This window comes from Ambystoma mexicanum, chromosome 6q (genome assembly GCF_040938575.1).
Source record: "Ambystoma mexicanum isolate Mex_15411 chromosome 6q, UKY_AmexF1_1, whole genome shotgun sequence".
NCBI classification, from domain to species: domain Eukaryota; kingdom Metazoa; phylum Chordata; class Amphibia; order Caudata; family Ambystomatidae; genus Ambystoma; species Ambystoma mexicanum.
In genome coordinates this window covers 5,917,903-5,941,326 of record NC_090937.1, presented here as the reverse complement: position 1 = coordinate 5,941,326, position 23,424 = coordinate 5,917,903, and the positions used below count along the sequence as shown (strand labels likewise).

General features: G+C 46.1%; 1 protein-coding gene across 2 annotated transcripts in view; it reads left to right on the top strand.

Annotated features, from left to right (window-relative positions):
• Positions 1-23,424, top strand: part of TDRD7 (tudor domain containing 7) — a 2,843,905-nt gene that overhangs the window by 1,156,996 nt on the left and 1,663,485 nt on the right. For both annotated transcript variants that reach the window (XM_069630367.1, XM_069630366.1), the window contains one exon: positions 19,340-19,545. In XM_069630367.1, the coding sequence (XP_069486468.1) occupies positions 19,340-19,545 (206 nt within the window). The remainder of the gene's footprint in view (positions 1-19,339; positions 19,546-23,424) is intronic.

Here is a 23,424-nt window from a genome sequence, read left to right as displayed (position 1 = left end):
AGAGCAGGTAGGTTTTTGGACTTCTTGGTCAATTAACGTTTTTTTTTTTTGCTTTGCCTTTACGGTTGAAGATCCCAGTAGCACGAGATGGCAAGTGGTAGTTTGTCACTTCTTAACTCTTAGCTTCTCCTGGGGAAATAAATAACACTGGAGCCACGCTTAGTCTCAATTGATAGTCTAACAGTGGAGCGAAACTAGAGTCGTTATTCTCGGAATGGTTGTAGAAGTTATGTCGATAGGCGGTTCCAAGCTTGAAAGGCACCCTAGAGAGAGAGCCTGCTTGGCACACCCCATCATAGAGTAATCTAGTACTTTTTGTATTTTCCGGTCCACTAAGGCCATTTTTGAGGCGGTTTCCTGAACAAGGTCTTTATATATTGTCATAGAGGCACAGAATCCACTCTAAAATTAAATGTAGAGTCCATAAGAATGCCGACCCTAGAGAATAAATATTTGGCAAGATATCCGACTTTCTTCTTATTTGGATGTTCTTTTGTGTGAAAAAGTTCATAGTTGTACATTTTTCAGGGTAAGTTGTGTTGTTGAATTGATCCAGAGCCCGTTCTTCCTGCGAACTAGGCACTGTCGTCCTAGTTGTATGTTTGTAGTGAAGGACAAGTCAGCGTTGCTGGTTAGGTCACCCATGACACTGAACAGCCTTAAGAATGACTCTTCTAGAATGAGTCATCCTGCTCAGGCAGGAGACCATTTCTAGAGTCACAGCAGTGTTGGTGTTCGTAATGCCCCCACTCTCAATTAAGTTAGGCGACCCTGGACTTGTATCCTGGTCTCAGTTTCTAAGATCTGATGTAACAGAACAAGCAACCAGCCCTTTTAGCAGCGTAGAAGATTTTTGCTCAGATTGGGCCATAGTTCGTGATTTTTTTAGTAGTGTTCAGTATCTCAACTATATTGCAAAAGGTTGTAATTTTTGGTTGCTTGGAAGCTTTAGATCTGCAACTCGCTACGGTTGTCCGTTCATTTGAGGCGGCATTGGATAAAACGGGTGATACAGACACTAGTAGGTCACATTCAGAAGTGCCCTCCCGACACTTAGCTTGTTTGCTGCGTAAAGATGCAGCTATAGCGGCAAGTGTCCAAACAGTAGCAGGCGTTCTACAAACAATTCACAAAAAAGATTTGCTGCGTGGGGCCGACAGGAACCTGAAGTCTCTGTGAACACAATGGAGAAAAGCAGTAAGAAGGAAGCGACCTCGAACTCACCAACACAGTGGCACAATGACACTCCACGCACTCGGGAGCCATTAGCTTTCATTTACTGCATCACTTACAAAAACTTGTGGTCTAGTCCTATATAGAGTCTGTATACCGTTTATTCTATGCACAATTGGTTCTAATCCAATGTAAACATTATTTTAATCCACCAAGGATTAGCCAGAAAAATACAATTGATTTATCTTGAAAGTGCTGAAGGGGTTAGTACATGAACAGTGTCATCCAATTTATAAATCTGCATGAATATAAATGTTCCAAGCCTAATCATTTCTCTAAATTGGATGAACCGCAGTTGGTGTCCTATAAATCATAATGAGCTTGACTTGTTTCGGTGTATACCCTTTCTCAAGAGCACAAATTCAAAAAGAAATACGCAGAACAATGTAAAACAAAGATATTCAGTCGAAGTTACATTAACATATACTTTCAACATGCACGTCAATTACATTTAAGTGAAATGTGCATGTGTTTGACCAGTTTTTTTTACCAAACATAACCAGGCTATATGCCCCCAAAAAAGTAATAAGTAAAAAGCAGTTAATGCCAAATTAAAATTAAAAATCAATCTTTATCACAGTCAGTAGTGATTACCTGTGTTACCAATGAAGAACAAAAAATTCTGCATAGGCAAAATAATATGAGACTTAACAAGATAAGTGAATGGATAACCAATAAATATCACCTAATCTCACCAAACCACAGCTGTGTAAATAAAGTGCATGAACATCTACCACAAACTAAGACAACAAATATGTAAACATACATACCGAAACAGATAATCTCTCAAAAGTAATTCACATTAACAGAAAAGCGTGGTGCATTGACTCCAGAAGTGATCCTGATAATAAGCCAAAATAAATTAAGTTAAAACATAAAAAGTGCCTGCCCCAAATAGATTATGAAAACAACACTGTAAACAGTACGTGACTGGGTATAACTGTTTAGGACCTAAAATGACACCAGCAGTAAAGAAAGCAATATCCGATCTGTAAACTGTAACAAAATAGATGGGATTAGAATGATCGCACCGAAATGTGTCATATGTCCTTAAACCACAGAAGTTTGCACAGAGACTAATATTAGTCTGCAACAGGAACCTCGAGCGTCCTTGTGTACCGGTACAAGACGGCCCCCATTCATAAAATATCTGATCCGACTTCCGCGTTATGTAATGACATCATAGACCTAAACAAAATATTGTGACTACGTTCCGTGTGTACCTCCCAGTAATACACAAAAGATAATGAAATGGATAAATAGAAGTGCATAACCAAAGAACCTAAACAAACTGCAAAAAGTTGGAAAAATAAAACAAGCACTACAGAAGATAACAAGATAATAGCAAGAATAGTGCTTCTGTTATGTTGGGGAGGAGTGGCGATAATTCAGGGAAATTTGAAGTCCAACGTGGGGTCAGGCAGGGCTGTGTGCTCGCTCCACTTCTCTTCTGCATCTATATAAACAGGTTAATAGATGTGCTGGTAACTAGTGGTATGGATCCACCTAGGGTTGATACTCTTCGTTTTCCATATTTTTTTTGTTGTTGCAGATGACGCAGTTTTGCCTCCAACATCACCTATGGCCATAAGGCAAAGTGCGTCAAAAACTTGTGTCAAATATGATCGAGACGAAAGTAATGGTTTTTAGAGGCAGAAGGGTCAGACAAACGAAATTGCGCCTAGAATTAGAAGGGGTGGTGTTAGAGCACGTTGCAATGTGCAACTACCTGTGTCTGTGTTTTGCAGGGAATGCAACGTGGAGAGACGAAGTTTCCGAAGCCACTACCACCTTAATTAAATATAGCAGTGGAATCCAGAGGTTTTATTGTATGCATGCCAAAAGAGCACGAAGACCAGTTTTAGAGTTCTATCAGGGTAAGGCTTTATCTGGAGCATTATATGGAGCAGAAATTTGGGGATGTCAAAGGTCTACAAGCTTGGGGGCAGAAAATACATTCTTGAAGTACATATGTCACAACCAAGCAGTACTCTGAATGCCACATTGCATTTAGAATGTGGTGTGTGCCCTATAGAGTCTGTAGTGGCCTTTAAACCCTTGTTTTTATGGTCACTTATATGGTCGACACGAGGGTTCCAAATATTTAAGGAGTTATTAGTCCACATTTTGCCCAGTGAAGGGAGCCTGTGGCTTAGGCATGTCAAAAATACATGCACAACCCTGGGTCTCGAACAATACTAGGAAAAATCGGTATGTATCTGATCCGACAGCAAGGAAGTAATCAAAGGTGCCTGCAGAGATTATTATAGGCTGGTATTGGTGTCTTCCTGTGCAAGACTTTCCAGTGGACAGCTTTATCTGCAGGTAAAGGGCACATTTGGGTTTGTGTGATACTTGATGACAGAGCAGGAACTTTTGCGCGTTGACCTCATTCACGAAAAATTGTATTACCGCAAGCAGTTCTGTTTGCTGGTGTTGTGGTGCTCAGTATGAAAAGGTTCTCCATTTTGTGTTGCCTTACCCCAGGTATAGCGATCTTAGGGCAAAGTACTTATTGCCATTATGCAGACAAAAAGGGCTCAGGAGGGTGTCGGAGGCTTTGGATTTTTAGAGAAGATGTGGTGACCCCAGAACATTATACCACATCGCGAAGTATATTCATATAGTATGGCCTAGGAGGATTGTGTTAAGTAGTAATGGGCAACTTCTATTATAGCCATAAGGATTCTTTTTTATAATGCTGCTATTGTCTTAGGTCCAAGATTTTAGTTATTGTATTTTAGCATTGTGTTGATTGACAAATTTCTATTATGAACTATATTGCTATTTGTTGTTTTTAATGTTTTTAGTACAAATATCGACAAATATCAGTTGAATGCATGTTATATATGAGTTATTGGATTTTGGGAATTGACATGGTCTTGCATTTTATGTAATAGGTTGTAAGCATGTATGTATTTATTGCTTATTCGTATCAATTGTTTGCTTGGTCTTGTTTGATAATCCATCTACGATGCTGTTTTTATGGTTCTTTAAACTGAAATAAAGTCGATAAGTAAGATAATGAATTAAATGGAAAACGGGGACAATAATCCAGCTTTAAAGTTGAGATGAAAAATATGTAAGAGAAACAAGGACTGAGCAAAATAAGGTTATAGACCTAAAAAGGATTAATAATGCAGATTGTGCATTCCAAGATGGCTGCCGACACCTGATAGACATGTCGACGGCACTCCAGCAACCCTCCAGCAACTTCAGGCGGTTCCACCACCCTGCAACAGTTGTCAGTATCCTGAAAATAAAGGAGCAAACAAGGGGAAAAAAGCAGAGATAAAAAACAGGCATAGACTCAGCCTGGAAAGGCGGCGCAGATGCTATACAAGGGGGGGGGAGAGCCCGGCTGAGGCATTAGGAACGATGGGCCAGTGAGACCACCCGCCAGGACAAGGCGGCCCTTGTAGAGCCCAGCACCCAGCCGAAAAGGGTGGGCAGGCTACCCGACGACAGGAGGTGCACCACTGGAGACGGCGGTGGAATAGCCACAGAGCCCTGCGAGGCACTAACGGGCTGCGGGGGCTGAGACGGGCTGGAGAACAAGAGACCGGGTGCTCTGGGGTTGACGCGAGCACCAACAAGCCCCCAGCAGGCGTTCCACTAGACCCGAGGAAAGCGGGTGGAGAGGATCCAGAATGCATGCAACGGGCCTCCCAAAAGCAGGGCCGACTCACCCAAGAAGACGCTAAGGGCGGAGAAGCGGAGGAGGACCCCAGGGGAGGAGCAGCAGCGCCGAGGCTTGAGGGGGACCACCTACGGGGAAGCGGTGCGCCAGGCACAGGGAACCCCTGCACGCCAGGCGAGGAGGCAGAGAGGAGCCCAGCAGTGGGGATAGGCGGCCCCGGGAACAAAGGTCAGACAAGGAGCTGTCCGGGAGCGCACAGGACCGGACCCGGAGGGGGGAAAACTTACCGGGCTAAACAAGCAGAGGGTCAGGGGCCATTTGTACTGAGGAGCAGCTGGGCAGGAACAGCCAGGCCTGGAGTGGGAAGCAACAGCGGAACCTCCGTCATGGTGGGCAATCCGTAAGCAGCATATAGCAGGCGGGATCCTCCAGAGAGTGGACTTGCGTCATCCGGAGGTCCCTCAGAGCGATTAAGAGTACCGACAAACGTGGGAGCAGAGGGCCATACCCTCACAAACAGCAGACCCCGGCCTGGAGGGGGGAGAACTCACCACCGGGAGGGCCAGGGAGCAACAGGGGAACAAACATCAGGCCTCAAGCAATCGGGGAAGGCGGGGGCCCCGCCGGATTCCCCCTGGGTGGCAATAAAGGAGGAAGGACCACGACGAGAGGGCTCCCCACGAGGAAGTAAGGAGAACTGTACCCCCAGCACTCGATCGTGCCGAAGAGTACCCCAGCATCAGGATACAGAGCAACAGCAGGGAGTGCTGGGGCATCAGTCGCCCCGATCAGGGTCCCTAGCAGAAGTGATGGAAACATAGAAAAGCACAGAGGCAAAGGTAGCAACAAAGACCCACGAAGACTCAGAGAGGCGTCGCCCCTAGCCGTAGGAATATGGTGGATAAGTGAGGAGAGGAGGAAGGACAAAGTTGAGGGCCCAAGGGAAGGGGCCTGCACCAGGACCCACAAAAGGCACAAGTATCCTTGAGGCACCTAGAGGACATTGCCAAGTGAGGGGAGGCTCTTGGGTGCCCCAACGCCTGATGCTGAAAGCAGGTATTGAGCCTCTAAGGAGAATCCGCCTACCCTCCAGGAGCCGACATATACAGCCATCGGCAATAGGGTGAATGCATTAAAGAGGTCCAGGAGATAGGGCTGGCTACCCCTACATTAGCCACCAGAAACAGCCACTAATGATAAAGGAACATTCATTGGGCACAACAGCAATACGCAACAACATAGCGACCACATCAGAGGGGGGTAAGGGCCTCGGCTCGCCTACTAAGAACTGAGGAGCAGTCTGGAGGAGATGGGAGACAGGATCCTCCGTCTCAGATAAAAACCTGATACCTCCATCTACCTCACAAGAGTGACATACGACAAACCTAGACCTAGAACAAGGGGGTCAGAGGAAACTATAAACCGAGGCCTAACCCCTCACACATAGACAAATAATAAACGATTACATACCAGGCCCCGCAACTATGGCCGCCAAGAACAAGAGTAGATTAAATTTAATGTGGACTGCTGCAGGGGGACAACTCTGGCCCTCTCATAACGATGTGGGCGAACAAAGACGCCAGCGAAGAGCGCAGGGAACAAGAAGAAGGGGCCACAGGCCAGGACCCGGCTAGTGAATTGGGACCAGCAGCACAAATCTCCCGCCAAGATCTACTCAGGGAGATGCTCACCCTGCAAACCACACTGGCTAGAACATTTCAAGATCAATTTTAACTAATAAGAACAGATATAAACCATGCGATGGCGGAAATTAAACTGGAGGTTGACCAGTTGGGGGAAGAGAACCGATATCATAGAAAAAGGCCTACAAGAAGTGGGCAAAGAAACAATGGAGAATAGTGAAGCAATTGAGAGGCTGGACACGGCAACGCGGAACCTAGAGATTAGTATGGAGGACTTGGAAAATAGGTCCCAAAGGATCAACATTAGGCTGAAGTTGTTGCCGGAATCTGTGACTGACAGAGACTTAAAGGAAACAATCCAGGAAATATATGCCGACCTGCTGGGGGAGGCTACCCCAGACAAGATGGAGCTGGACAGGGTGCATAGAGTTGGCTGCCTAAATAGAAATCAGAACAGCAGACCTAGAGATGTTCGAACTGCCTTTGTGAGATATGCACAAAAGGAGGCGGTCCTGAGGGCAGCCAGACAGAAAGATCCGATACTACATAAAGGTCAACAAATTGAAGTATGCCAAGACTTGGCTAATAGCACCCTACTTAAACGAAGTCAGATGGGACAGTAACTGCGAAACTCAAAGAGCAAGGGATCAAATACAAGTGGACCTTCCCATTCGGCTTGTTATTTGACTGGGCCGGCATGCAGAGGAGAATAACTACGATGCAAGAAGGGGCGGACATCCTACACATTGAGCTGAAACAAGACCAGGAGTTTGCCAGCATAGAGAAATCGCCGGAGACGGGAAGAGGGACGAGACCTAGACCATGGGAGTGGACAATCGTGGGAGAGGGGAGAAGGAGACCTGCACCACAGGGCCCCGCCGGGGAGGAAAGGGGCAAGGAAACAGCTACGAAATAGAGGGCAGAGTCCAATGGGGAATAACCTGGAGTGGGTATAAGATTAACAGGGTGGTGGATAGAAAGGTGCACAAAGAGGGTTGGAGGAGTGAGGAGCAAACGTCATGGGATTGGTGAGGGCGATGTTGCCCGAGAGGAGGGGGGGGCGGGAAGTCCCAAGGAAAGGGGCTTCAGGGAGGGGGGGATGAGAGGGAGGAGGGACGAAAAGGTGCCTACCAGGGAACGAAGCGGGCAATCATAGTCCGACCCAGGGTCTATGACCAAGATACTGGAGGAAGGGCAATAGTCGAGGGGTTTACACGGAGAGGGGAAAACCGAGAAATTTACATTCAAGTGGGTGACCCATAATGTTAGGGGTCTGAATTCCCCGCTGAAGAGGAAAAAGATAGAGCTCTTTACGAAAAGGGAAAAGCCAGAATTCCTGGGGCTACAAGAGACCCATTTACTCCACAAGGACCAGAGCTGACTTAGGTTAAGGGGATATGACCAAATACTCCAGGCAGCAGGGGCGACAAAATCAGGGGGGGGTGCCCTTGGCCATCCGAAGTACAGCAAACTTCAGGGTTGAGGGGACCATAAGGGACAAAGAAGGCGCGATGTACACGATAGCGTTTATCTACGTGCCCAATTCAGAACAAGATGCATTTCTGCGGGCCATCCTAGGAAAACTAGAGGAGCAAGTACGGGGGCACATCATTTTAATGGGAGACCTGATAATAGCCTGGGATAGAGCCAGAGACAGATCAGGGAAAAAAGGAACGGGAGGGGGAGCTGTGGCTTTGCCAGAACTAAGGGAGAGAATGTCAGGCATGGGACTAAGACGTGTGGAGGGAAGTTAAAGGAAATGCAGAGGGATACACTTTCCTTTCAGAAGTCCATGGGACGCTATCAAGAATAGATCATATATGGATTTCAGCGGAATTGATGGGTAGAGTCAAGGAAATCGAGGTTGGCCCCATGGGTATAGCAGACCATAAAGTAATATCAATGCAACTGGAACTGGGAAATGGAAGAGGGGGAATTTGGAGATGGAAATACCCGGAACACTTAATGAGGGACCATGTGCTTAGGGAAAAGTTAGAGGAAAAGATGAGACAGTTCTTTGAGAATAACAAAAGGAGTGACATGGGGGAAGACACTAAATGGGACGCGTTTAAAGCCACAATGAGGGGGGAACTCATAGCAGCCAAAGCAAACAGACATAAACAGCTTCAGGCCCTGGAGATACAGCTGGAGGCAGAAGTAGAAGCAGCGAGGAAAAAGGTAGCAGAGGTACCCAGCAGAAACAACCAGAGGGAATATAGAAGGGCAATAGGTCAACTAGGGATCCTGCGGACTAAAAGCAGAAGGGGCCCTACTTTATGTAAGACAAAAATACTACGCGAAAGCAAACGAGGCTGACACCCTACTGGCAAGTCTCCTTCGGGGGGCGATGTCGAGAAACATAATCACCGCCCTAAAAACAGAGACAGGTGAAAGAAACACAGAACTTAAGGGCATTCAGGAGAGCATGGTCAATTTTTATGAGACGCTATACACGTCACAGGATCCCAGGCCTAGGTGCAGGAGGAGTTTCTGGAAAAGATAAGGCTACAGGTAATAAGCAGGGAAGCCCAGAACACCATACATCAAGAAATAATGGAGGACGAGGTGAGGGGGGTCATTGCGAAGTTTCCCCCGGGCAAAGCACCGGGCCCCGATGGCTACTCAGGGTCTTTCTATAAAACATTTGCGGGGATACTGGCACCACAACTGACTCACCTCTTCAACTCATTTAAGGATAGAGGCCAAATAGCCACATCCACGAAAGAAGCCAAAATCACCCTAATACAGAAACCAGGCAAGGACCCCGGGGAAAGAGCATCCTATAGACCGATAGCACTCATTAATGTGGACGCTAAAATATACACAAAAATGTTGGCCAATAGACTAGAAGGGCTCCTACCGGACTTGATACATCAGGACCAGGCAGGATTTATCAGAGGCAGGCAAACGGCAGATAACATAAGGAGGCTGGCACACCTTCTAGAAAAAGTGGACAAAACAAACACCCCAGCAGTCCTGCTATCACTGGATGCCGAAAAAGCGGTCAAACGGGTAGAGTGGTTGTTCCTCTTTAAAACCATGGAAAAGATGGGGCTCCGTGGCAGCTACCTGCAAATGGTAAAGGCGAATTATGAGGGCCCCCAAGCGCGGATTATAGTAAACGGCATGACATCACTATCATTCAAGCTGCAAAGGGGAACAAAACAGGGCTGCCCTCTATCTCCGCTTCTGTACGCCATCTACCTGGAACCCTTACTCCAAGCTATTCGAGAAACAGAGGATATCCAGGGTATCCCATTTGGAGGCAGACAGCACAAAGTGGCAGCTTTCGCAGACGATATGCTGCTTACCCTCACTAACCCCTACGAATCAAGTAGTGCAGTAGGTTATTACTAGAGGAATATGGAGAGGCGTCGGGATTAAGCATCAATATGGGAAAATCCAAACTAATGAGCCTGACACTGGGGAAAGAGGAGAGAGAACAGCTAAGAGGGACAACGCCATTTGCCTGCCGCCCAGGGAGGGGAAATCATGTATATGGGAGTAAAGATAACACCAACACTCACAGAGTGGTATGCAGCGAACTATCCCCCGCTGATAAGGGGTATTAAGGAGGACCTCCTCAGGTGGAGGAATCTTCGGATTTCCTGGCTTGGCAGACTGGCGGCAATAAAAATGGTCGTGCTTCCACGGCTGCTTTGCCTATTCCAGGCTATCCCCCACGTAGTCCCGGCAAGCTTTTTCAGGGAGCTTCAAACCATAACAAATGAGTTCATATGGGAGGGTAAAAGAGCAAGGGTGAGCAGGCAACAACTTACATCCCCGAGGACAGAGGGGGGGGTCTAGCCCTACCCAATTTTTTTTTACACAATACTATGAGGCAACCCAACTTGGGGTAATCGGGGAATGGCTCCATGAGGGAGAAGAGAAGCACTGGCACAAGATGGACAGAGCGGTAACAAAACATGACTTAAGGTAGGTCTTGTGGCTACCAAAGCAACATCGACCGGAACATGAGTATGAGAGCTCTATCGCAAAACTAGTAGCGGATAATTCGCATAAGTTGGTAAAACATTGGGAAATCACAACGTTTCCGTCCCCCTTCACGCCCCTATATAACAACAAAGAATTCACGCCAGGTCTGGAGAGGGGAGCCTTTAGGAAATGGTATGACGGGGGTTGCCAGAGGATGTGAGACATATTCATAGGCGGGGATATTAGCACCTTTGTGGACTGTAAAAGGGACTTCGCACTGGGGTAGGGGGAAAGGATGCAGTACTCCTAATTGCGCCACTGGCTCCTACATCCCATCAACAAAGAGGCGGCCACCAGACCACCAACAATCTTCAAGAAATTCCCAATGACAGATGACAGCTCTAGAGGGCTGATTTCACAACTGTATAAAATACTGGATGGGGCTACCCAGGGGCAAAACTGGGCATACGTGGGAAGATTGGAACAAATTCAGGAAGCCTGGTACAAAATTCTATATGCCAGCTCGCCTGCATAGGATATATCCAGGAACATCGGGGGACTGCTGGAGAGGTTGTGGGAAAGAGGGTACAGCGGAGCACATAGGGTGGAGGTGCCCAAAAATAGAGCCATTCTGGAAAGAAATTCGGCTAGCGCAGGAACAGGCATTTGAAACAGGGGGAAGTAGGGCCCCGGAACGGATTCTATTGGGCCTTAGGAACGAGGAAGAGTCAGGGGAACCAAGAGCCAGAGAAAGAGCCCAGGTAATGCTGACTATAGCAGGCATGACAATGATCGCCCAAAGGTGGAAAAGCTCTAATATTCCAACGTTCCAGGACTGGCTGCGAAAAGTTTGAAAATTGGTCGCAATGGACTGGGAATCGTGCGCTATGGACAATGCACTGCAGAACTTCGCGAGGGAGTGGGGGTGGGGGGAGAGTCTTGACTTTTCTTAGAGACGATTACAGGATTGGATGGCGGCCGCAACGCCTTAAACTCTTGGACCTACATTGAGCCCCTGGATACAGGAAAAGTTTAAAAAAGAACGAGAGAAACTTGAGGTGGCACCATGGGGGTGGGTAGGGATGGGGGGGGTGGGGTTGTTTTATCTGTTGTTAAAAAAATTAATAAAAAGAAATTATAAAAATGCAGATTGTGGAAAAGGAAAGAAACTGAAGTTCCAAAGAATGAGAGAGACCCATTACTCCTAGTATGGAAATAATATGACCAAGACGATATAGTGGTAAGACTCATAGATAATTCCTCTTCACATATATTTGTACATAACAGACTACAATTTAACCTATTCTGTTTGAAATTAACAAATAAGCTAACATTCATTGCCCCAAAAACAGCTTACAAATGCATTTATCATTAGAACATACTGCCAAGTAGTTGAAAGTGTACAAGACCCAGCACACATGCACTGTATGCACCCTGTCATTTTATTATATTGTCTAAAGTTCATCCAGCCGCCTCTCCACCGCCATCACTTTTTTATTAAGATCTGGGATGGCCCTCGACAGGTCGGTAGCGCTATCCTTAATGCCCTTCTTTAGTTCCTTAACATGGCCATGAGATCTGACCACCTTGTCAGGGGATCATCCATCTCCTGCTGAGGAGGGCGCGGCGAGTGCACCTGGGCGATAGTTTGCTGCTGTGGACGCTGTTGTGAGTCCGCTCCTTGCATAAGTGCTTTAATTTCCCGCGATTGAGGCCACTTCTGTTTTGCTATTTGTTTAGCCATATTGGCGTGGAGGTTCCGTGGAGGCGAAAGCGTTGCGCCAGTTTTAGGAGTTCACACTGTCCAGCCATAGGGTGCTTCCCACTCCCCAAAATTGTACCCCTTGCTCCTCCGTAGCGTACGTTCCCACTGGCCCTTCGCCCTTGTACTGCGTACCTCCAGCGCTCTCACTGCACTACCAGCCTCACCCCGACACATGTCACTCCTGCTCTTCCTCCGGCGCAGTCAACTCAGACTCCTCACTCGAGGCATCCTCTGTCGGAACTGAAGCTCCCCAACTGCACCGTTGGCAGACCTCTGGATCTTCCAGGCACCATGTGTGCTACATTATAATACAATTTGAAGGCTGTATACTGCCTCCACTCCGTTAACTACAGCCAGGGACCTTGTGCCTTAGGGGATCGCCAGCCACCCCATGGAGCCGGGCTGCCTTTGCGTTGCCTTAGCTATCGGCTCTGCTTCACCGCCTCTAGCTCAGGGTCCATCCGGTAGTGCCGGCTGCTCCACACAGGCTCCCCAAAGTGTCAGGCTCCAGACAAAGGCATTCAATCTCCTTCATAGCGGACCCACCTCTCACTGCTTCTTCTCATGCCCTTGAGGCGGTCCGCTGCTCCACGGGTCCCTGCGGCCTCCGCCCCTCCTCCCACCCGGGTGCCTTCGCCCAACACCACTTCAGGTCTCGCTGCAGCCAACCCTGGGCCTGTGACACTATCCTCTGCTCACGCCCGAGGGGAACTCCCCCATGCACGGCTGCATACCTCTTCACTCGCGGACCAACCACATCGCCCATTTTGGATCTTTGTTGACAAAGGTTTCGGGGGGTCCGCTTCCCTCGATTCTGTGGCCAGAATTACTCCAAACTGCACACAGAGTATCCTCGCATCATGGACTACCTTACAGCAACTTTGGGGACATCAGCATAAGGTACAGAAGGGGGAATCAGGGCCTGGGACAGGCTCAGGTCCGGGAGCTCAGCGGAGAGGCATGTGCTGGCGTCGTAGAATGATGGTCTGGAGGGTTGCCCAGAGCAATGCCAGAGGTTTGGATTAATTCCAAACCTTCCAGCCATCACCTCTTTTGTTTCGAATTCGCCTCAGTTTAAACCATTCTGTTGCTGCTTTGAGGAGACTTCGAACTGCTGCGTCTCGATTGTCATCAAACCGCCAAGAACTGCAAGAAGGTATTATTGACTCCTAACTGCTTCCTGATCTAGCTTCGGGCCCTAGAGACTGGTTGGTTCAACTTTGATCCCTTTTTCAAGTAGAAGACCTAACCTCTTACAAACCTTTTGGTTTCAGATTGCCTTTCACCCTGGCTTCATTACCCAGAATGTTGCATCCTTCTGTCTCTTGCATATTCTGTGTTCTTTCCACAGAGGTGGACTTGTGTAGTGTTTTAGCTGTATCTGTCTTTTCATCACCTACTAAAAGATCACCTGTCCTAAATCTTCTTGAAATGATCACCTACCTAAATCTCAACCTTACATACTAAGTTATTTTTGCATATCGTCTGTTTAAAGTATATATATTTGCACAGAAACTTGATTGGAGTTTCCTTTATTTTGGACTGTTTACTATTGCTTTTTGGGTTGCTACGGTTTCATTTACACACCACTCTTAAGAGTGTAGCCTGCCCTCAGCCCACGTTATCAAAAAAGGTGAAGGAGATGTGTATCTTGCCTGTGCTCATTCACGTTTGATTGGGATCACTATTGTTTTGTAGAAGTGTGAAGACTGAGGAGGAGGTTTAGTCACTAGTCATCCTGGCACTCCTCCAGCAGAAGTCATTTCACTTTGGCAGGGTTATCCCTTCATGCTTTTTGGATTGAAGTATTGTTTGTGGTGGGAATTTTATTCTAGCCTTTGACCTACAATGCCAACATGACCAATTGTCAAGTTTTCACGTTTTTTACTTGACATAATAGACTTGAGTGCCAGATATAGATGTGGCGGCAGCTTAATAGGACTTGGTGTGAATACACTTTTTTCCTCCTGTACCCACAATCTGTATTCAAGAATGGGTCGTATTTTTGCAAATAGCCCAGAGATTAGACATGTGATCTCTAGTAGTATCCTTTCCAAAACCGTATCCAAGTATCCCCTATTCGGGACTATTGTCCAGCTATCAAACTAAATTACCCTACATTTTTGTTTGTCTAAGCGGGATTGCCTAAGTGGGCTAGCATTACAGACTTTACTACAGAAAGATATCAAACTAGTCCTTGAAGATAGGTTGGAGGTCTGCGAAAAGTAGTTCTAGCTTATTGAAAGTTCTTCAGGTTCATTTAAGGGGTATGTGCGACTCTAAGAAAGTAGTTTTTGAAGGCCAATGCATGGAGATCAAAATAGATTGATAAATAACTTCCAGTCACTGAAGATCTTGAAGCTGGGTGTTGCTCGGAGCAATCGGGATAATGTCAGAAAAGATTACATCTAACATTGGAGAGAGAAAATATTTTGTGGTGTGTTGCAGCCACAAGATACTGGGAACGTGATTGACCTGAGACGTCGCGTCTAAACTCTATGCACTTGATGTGGAAATGGTAGCATGCAAGTATTTTCGCACTCTGAATGTGCTGTGCCTTTTGAAGATACTGAGATTAATAGATCATATGGAAAGTCCTTGCATAATAAAATGGGTAGCACCAACCTCATTTCCCACACCAGAAGGAAAGATTCAGATATACCTATCACTCCATACTTTACTCACTAGGATACAGCTGGGTCAGTGCCGCACCATCAAACGCCACAGCGAAACGGCCTATAAGGAATCGGCAAAAACCCCACCCACAGGAATACAGCTCAAACGGAACCAGAAGTATCAGAATCAGGATACAGACCCCACTTACCTAACGTTCAAATCTCTACAAACTCAACCCACATAAAACTCACACAACCATTTCTCTCCCAGTAATCCGCACGCACTTTACCACACTGCATCATCAACACATAAACAGCACCTACAGCACATGACGTCTCGCCCGATCCGATACTTGCACCAAAGTCCAGCACACAGTGTATACCGAGCTGAAACTGTCAACAGCACGCCACCTCTCCCACTCTCCTACTCCCCCTCCACCCGACTAACCTTACCCGCCCTCCTTCCTGTTTACAGATCCACCAGAGCACCTGGGGAGCAATGCCGTTGGTGGCGGTGCACTATATAAGTACCTTTAACATAACATAACATGTACCAAAACCAGTCGTCTGCCTCTCTCCAGGATAGTGGAATTCGTAGACTCTATTGTGCTAGCCTTGCATTGAATACCCTAAGGGAACCTCTATCTATCCACATTATCGAAGATGAACTTAAAGCCAATTGTAGAACCCTGACCAGCAGAGAAGCACGAAGCCGAACGTGCTGACCCTTGAATTCTATATAAGAACATGTACTCATCCTCTGCCTAACCTACGTATTAGCTATGTATTTGGGCACCTTCATAGGCACGCTTCCTGCGTCCATTTAGAAAGCATTAATAATTTTATTTTTAAAACCCCCAAAACCTCCCCCTTCAGAAAGCTGCTCTTCTTATCGCCCATTATGCCTGACCAGTCATGACAGCAAGGTCTTGGCTAAACTGTTTGCAGATTATTTGCCCATTGTTCCCTCTTTAGTTTCTTAATGACCAAGCAGGCTATGGTTATGCTACTGCACAAAGTGGCCCATGAGGTACTGGTAATTCTGGCTACTTTTGGAGGGAGAAACCTTTGACTTGGTCAACTGGCCTTTCCGATTTGATGTTCTTCATAGATATGGTATGGAAGATTCCCCATCTGTGCCATGGCTCTTATACGCACACCCCCTAACACACTATTACCAAATGGGAACTCTTTCCCTCCTACCTCATCTAGAGGTGCGTGATGAGGGCACCCTTTCTCGCTGATTCTCTTTTCTCTTTCCTTTAAACGCTGGCCCGCCTTCTCAATAAAAGGGTATCGGGTAATATTATCGCTATATATATATGGTCGCCGTATATAATATCACTGGGAAAAGGTTGTGGCAATATTATATAGGTGACCATATATATAGGGACTGGGGCAGCAGGGGTTGCGGGGGTGTCCCCCTTCTCCCCATTTAGAAAAAAAAGGGTTTGGAGGTTTCGGGGGTGTCCCCTGCATGTTCTATGTAATAATGTCTCCACAAAAAACGGCAATTTTTCGGCGATTTCTTTGCATGGCGATATTTTTGAGGGGACATTATTACATGGAACCAATAAAAGAGACATACAGGTATTGTCTAAAGACATAACTGTCTCTATATTCTGACCATATGTTGCTTTGCGAAATAACTAAATGCAGAATGTATCTGTTAGTGGATGGGATCTACCTTCAGAGTTTCTGCAGTTTGCATAAGTCTTCCTTTAACGCCAGGTGATGGTGTGCCTGACTTTGAGTTTATAGTTAAAAAGGACTTAATATGTTACTTCTGGTTAGATTTCTCAACACCCGAACAAACATTACTTGACAAAGGCTATTCAATTCCTTGCCTACTCTTGAGAACTAAGTTGAAAGGTGGATAACACTCATTTTCCCCATGACGGCAAAAATCACTTAGTTAAATGGTGAAAAGGCTGACATTTGTATATGTATTTGTGAGAAACTTGAAGGTGTCTCACCCGCTAGTCCCTGGGGATCTGTCATCCAGGTGGCCAGGACACGGCCATCGCTTTTGGATCCAGTTCCTGAGGGTTGACCAGTGCAGGAGAATCACCTGGATGGGGGGGGGGGTCTTCGGGGAGTGGAAGTGGGACACGGGACGGCGAGATGCGGTATCCCCTTCCCTGTAACACCTTTACCCCATCCTACTCGGTAGGATACGTAGGGTCTCAATCCCACCTGTTTTACGACACAGGCACTTTCTCACTGACATCTCGCTGTGTGGGAAAACAGACTAACACCCAATCCGTATACCTGACATGTGCCACTACAGTGGTCAGGCAGGGTCAGGTAATTACTGATCTTTACACACATCTGACTTCCATCACACTTCCCCACATGGATAAAAGGCAGAGCACGAAAGCACACTCTGAGCAAGGCAAAGAACATGAGGAACCAGCAGATGGCAGTTTAATACAAAGCTGAAGATGGCAAGACCGAAGAGGATTGTAAAGAGGGAAATACCCTTGACCTTTTCACCGACAAACCGCATCTTTCATTAGCCATCAAATGTAGAAAACGTAAGACCTGGAATTAAAGGTAAGGAATCCTGCATTGTATGTCAGAGGTACCTGAGGCTCTACTGCGTCGGTAGTCAAGGCGGGGAGAAGCGTTTGCCGCCATGGTACTGTCCTTGGCTTTTACAACAAAGCAGCACAGCCAGTGAGTTAGGGAGACTGATACCAGACAGGTCTGCGTGGAAATCAAGGTCGCAAGCGGCAACATTGTATGAAGAAGATTATTAAGACGGCAGATGAGGGAATGAACTTTTAAGCTAAAATATGATGCTGTAGACAGTGTGTTCCGGCATCACGTGGGTGCTCATTCGAAGGTCTCTGTTAGGTATCCAACCGAAAGGGTGCCATGGATAAAAGAACGAGAATTGTGAAATTTAAGTGGTCCTGCAACGGGTCAAGCCAAACCCTGTGCACATTCGAGAGTCTTCGATACTTGATGGAAAATTGACATTGGTCCAAGCCCGACTCAGGGAGACTAATTGTGTAGAAGGGATCTGAGCCCGGCAAAGGGGGATCCAGGGTGAAACGCAAGTCACCCGAAAAGGAAGAACCTACGAACATTGTGTGAAAGGTTAAAGGCAGGCTCGGGCCCGGCAGAGGGAAGCCTGTGCCGAAGTTTATGCTCAAAGGATCTGAGCCTGGTTGAAGGGGATCCGGGGTAGATATTGAGTCACCCAATGTGAATACTTGTGAAAATCTGGAAGGGTAAAGAACTTGTTGTATATTTGGTTGCATCAAGCCCTTTGAGTGAAGAGACTTTGAGAAGCACAGAGACATGCGCTCCGGAGATCCTGATGCTGAATGAACTGTAACCTCGTGCTAACGAAGCCAGAGACTGTGCTATGCTCGAGTGAACCACCTTATCCTGTGCTAAAAACGTGGGGAAGAAGGCCAACGGCCTGAAAACTTGAACACTACTTTCATTTTCATAACATTATTTCCCACACTATTTGTATTTAGAGGTAAGGATTGGCAATAGGTTTTTTAGTATAGGCCCTTTTATTTTGACAAGACACCACGAGGACTGCGTTATTATTTGATGGGCGTAGCTTGCTCCCATACCGTTTTTAAAAAGAAAATTCAATAAACACCCTTGAACTGTGGTCCCTTGTGTCTTACTGTTGATGCCATGCCTTCCTGACATATTCCAGATCGTTCCTGTGGCCACTACTGTGATTGTGCTTTGACAAAGACAGATCCTCTCCAGATTATTGTGAATGGGAAGAAGCCTATATTCCGACTGCCTCATGCCTGCCTGGAGTCTTCTTAATCCCAGGTCTTCATATTGTCTGGTGGTGTATACACAATACACTACATTATGGTGCCCAATGGCTCTGTGTTTCTAAATGTCTTTCCGGAAAAGGTGGTTGCACTCCCCGCCCACTGGATACTGTTCTGCAGGGCCCCCTTATTTTAAACAGAGAAATGTATGTTCAACCCTCCTATTCTCCTTTGAAAACAATGATGCCTCATGAAACTTAAGAGACCATTCTCATTCTCCCAGTATTCATCAGTACAGTATAGGGGGGTGGGGATTTAACCTAGGACAATAGTTTTTATAGAGCGTTTACAGTTTTTGATATCTGGATCGTGGGGGGTTTATTTACTGAATGCACTTTATATATCCTTGGCTCATTGGGAAGTATAGGCAAATGCACTTGAAATGTACTGATTTGTAGTATACTAAGCTTCTATATACTACAGTTACTGATCTGTGTCTAATCTGTATCTATCTGTGATTTCTTCCCAAAATCACAAACTTGGTTAAACGATTAAAAAGTAATGAAATGTACACGTTTTTGATGTGTGTTTTGGTCATTGGATTCGTTATGTGGAATTTTCGGTCCTGGCAGAAGGACAGGAATTGGAAGAAGAAATCAGTTGTACTCAAATTTTATGTGCAATATGTATTTAATGAAGAAATCTATTTCTTTTTTTTTTAAGTGCATTATTATTTTCTTTCTTTTTTTCAGCCAGTCTTTCTAGTCGAGAAAAAAATAAAATGCTTCCTGAGCCAAGTGGAATAGTTGCTGTTCAAAACAACATAAAGGAATTGTTAAAGAAATACACTTATGGCATATGGTTGTCGAAACTACCCCGATTTTACAAAGAAACATTTAAACATGATCTTGACGAAAAAAGCATTTCACAACTTGAAAAGTGGCACCATGTCTGCGTGGTAGGTTTTTACAAATGTCAGCTCCTGTCAAGCAAGCATTGGTGGGTGATGTTGGTTCATTTATTGTTTAATGTTAGTGCACACATTCAAGCAGAGCCAATCGCCACACGCACTGATGCAAATGAGACTCTTAAACAAGGGTTTGGGCAAAATAAGTCTAATGTAATTAATGGAAACTTGAGCTCTTGCACACCTCCTGTCCCTTCTCTAAACGTAGGGGATTTTTCAGAAGGCAGGGGATTTTCCTTGGTTTCCATGTCGTGCTGCAGTTAGGTCCGATGCGGTCTTGTCTGAACCTGAACAACATTTGTCATTGTGAGATAGACTTTCACTCTACTTCCTCCTCACACCTAAACAACATAGCAGGATGGTGTTCCCTTGAACTCACCCGTTCAACAGTTCCAACAGTCTCAACAATGTGTTTCTTCTGCCAATCCTTGCCAGGTTTTGGTCACTCGGCCTGCGCGGGAGGAGGTGTATGCCCCCTGTAATTCTTCCCAGGTATGGAGTAACCTTTAGTCCTAGTCACATTCTTGGTCAGCTCCTTTTACAGGATTCACATATTGCTGTCTATCATTATTTTTGACCTTTGGAAAGTGTCTGGGGTCTTCAACTGTGTTTGGCTGGTCGGCCTGGCTGTAGGATGGTTCAAGGCCTCTTACAAACTTCCATATTTACACTACCAGCTACTTTCCTTGCAATTCAGCATCAATCTCGTTTCTCGGGGAACCCATCCCCACTTCTGTTACTGAGCTTCATTCAACTCCTGTCGCGGCCTCGCTACATGCTTGTTAATCCTCCCATCCACCACAATTATAGCACACCTCGGTGTACTTCCCTCTGTCATAGCCTTACCAGGCTGTTCCTGCTCCAACTTGTTTCCACCCCCTGGTCTAGCGCCACCACCTCCTGTTACTCTGCGCCTCCCCCCCGCACCCTTGTGTCTTGCCTCTACCTCCTACTTTTGCCAAACACACCTTTGTCTCATCATCTCCTGTTGATGTCACACCACCTCTTTCCTTGGGTTACATTATCTTCCTGACGTCTATAATCACCCTTTGTTTCCATGTTCATATTCTGATGCCATTTCCAAACTCTTTCTCCAAGCCATCTACTCTATTCCAACTGTCACCAGCTCACCCGCCTCTTCTCTGCTCCTTGTGCCACCATAAGTTTCCTTCGCACCTCTGCTCTTTCCAAACTCCCATACCCTTCTGCCATTTCTGAAACCTTTTAAAGCAGCCCGCCTCGATCTATCCAGATCTTCCCTTTGACCGTCCTCAGGGGTGTGCCTTGTGATTTTATGGAAAGTGATTCGTTTTTTGGGCTTTTAGGTGGTCCTCTGACAGTGTTGCCTGTTCCACCTCTTACCCTGGTGGGTCCGTTTCTGAGGTGAGCGGTGGCCTACAGAGTGAATGCAAGTCTTTTAGGTTCATGAGTCATCCGTGAGCAGGTTTCCCAGTGTACTTTTCTTGGTAAATGATAACCAGGTTTGAGATGGGTTGTAGATTATATGGAGTATGTGGTGCTACGGTAATAGGTTGTCTTCACGCTTCTCGGCCGCTCGACTGGAGAAGGAGTAATCCCTTAAAGGGACAGCGCATATGCTTAATGCACAGTGATGAGTTCCTAACACATGACCAAGGAATAATGGGGATGAACAGGGGATCCTCTGCGTGCAGTCTCATGGTCTTGCATCATTTAGTGTGTGGCAATACCCAGCCCTAATGGTAACCCCAACCTTTACCCGTAGAGTGCGGCGGGGAACTTTGTCACAGCATGTCTTTTTTGGTTCTTGAGAAAAAAACATGCTGCTTTGTTCTGACACCTTACTGAAGGTTGAGTGTTGGGTTGCATATATTGATGTTCCTCAGTGCCTTGGACAATGCAACTTCTGGATAGTGGCAGAAAGCCTGCATATATGCACAAAAGACTGGACTCTGGAATTATGGTTCACAAGCTTTTATTTTTATAACAGTAAAAAAACAGGCTGTAACCAGTAGGTAATGAAATCAAGTGGGTGCTTGTGAGTGACCAATCAAGATGGATACTGAATGAAAAAGCCGTGCTTCCTGCTTCTCACATCCTGATTTGATATCCTTAACCAAGCTCACCTTGTAGGTTCATTGTCCTGGTACCTGGACTGAAGGTAGCTGGCTCGGTTTGATTTGTATGCGAAGACCGTGCCTGCGCTGTTCCTGAATTTCACTGCTGCAGACATTTGCAGCCTCTGCCATATTCATACACAATGAGCAGTGCTTGCGTGTGTGGTGTGATATGGGGGTGCGTGACAGAGGAAGTGGCTCATGCTTGTGCCGGAGACTCATCTCTTGCTTCATCAAGCTCTTCAGCCCTACTTTCTTGCAAAGATCCTGTAATTCTGACACTTCTGCTCCTGGCAGATTGGCAATTCTGGGCTTAACTCACATTGCTGGTTGTTTCTTGAATCCAAATTAGTCAGTATACACAGTACATTTGTCCCCATGAAAGGTACCCCTTTGCAGTCAGTGTAGGTTATAATCCTAAAACTGCAATAGATGTTAAGTATCATATTGCGAGACCCCTGACTCCAATTCTGCTGCAAATGAGACTGAATGTGCGTGAAGTCCTTTCTCCTGGTAAAGCCTTATGTTTCTCCAAATATACTTCTGGTCACCCTATCAAATAAATACCTTATTAATTATTCGGTGCTTTTAATATTTATTGGTATTTGCTGTGGCTAGTAGGCTGTTGTTCTTTAAAAAACTTGTATTCTTCGTGGAACTGCTTGAGCAGCAGTTAAAAAGCAGTCATTGCATACATGAAACGAGGCTTTTGTTTTTGTGTTACTGCCGAGTACAAAGCAGCAACAAAATAAGCCGACATTGGGTAAACAGCACCTTCCGCTCCCCAGACATTCCATCATGTCGAGTTCCCCCACCACTCCAATTGCCCTCAGGAGTCAATGACAATAAAGTGGAGGCTGGTCAGGTAGACCCAAAATTCACACCATATGTCCTTTGGTTTAGATGTACTTGGCAGCATAGCACTATAAAGGTCCTTACAGTTCTCAACCCAGATCAGGTCAGAAATCCAGTCATTGTGCCCACCTTCTCAGTGCACAGCACTTGGCCACAATGCATCCAATGTTAAGGAGAGATTTAATTCTCCGCTCTGACGTTTTCCCACAACCCAAACAAAACACCCATGGGCAAGTACGGCACGGTACGATTCACCATTTTCGATAGAGTATCTATAACGTGCTTCCAAAACCCCTGCAGTTTGTGGCAGCCCTACAAAATGTGCAAATGTTCCACCTCTTTTGCATGACAGAGGGGGCACTTGCCATCATTCCCTAGATAGATGCGTTTAAGCCTGTTGGGGGGTGTAAAGTAGTCTGTAGTTTTTTGAATTAAATAAGCTTAAATCTAGAATTTAGATGACAATCTTGGTTAGCGAGCACATCTTGTCCCACTGTTCACCAGATATTTCAACTAGTAGCTCATCTCCCCATTTTCGTCTTGCAGGGGATATCCGCCCTATTGACTTACCAGTCAACCCATACAGTGTGGCAAGTAGTCTATGCATCCCGAGGAGTTGGAGATATATGCCAGGAGCACATCCTCAGGGGGTTCAGTAGGGGAGCCCTCCCATAGCTTGAATGCTGCCGCCCAGAGTCTATAATATTGTTGGATCTGTCGTAGTGCCTGTGTGCCCCTGCTTCCATGTCTGCATGTTAATAACCTTCCCCTCAGGAAACAGATCTCCCACTGTCCAATATCCCAGCCTTTTCCCATGTGGCACAGAGCAAGCTATCCCAAGTGGATTCCAGACCCGGGTCCCGCACAGCGGGAGCCACTTGGGTGGGTCACACCCATCCCATTGAATATTCTCTGCTAA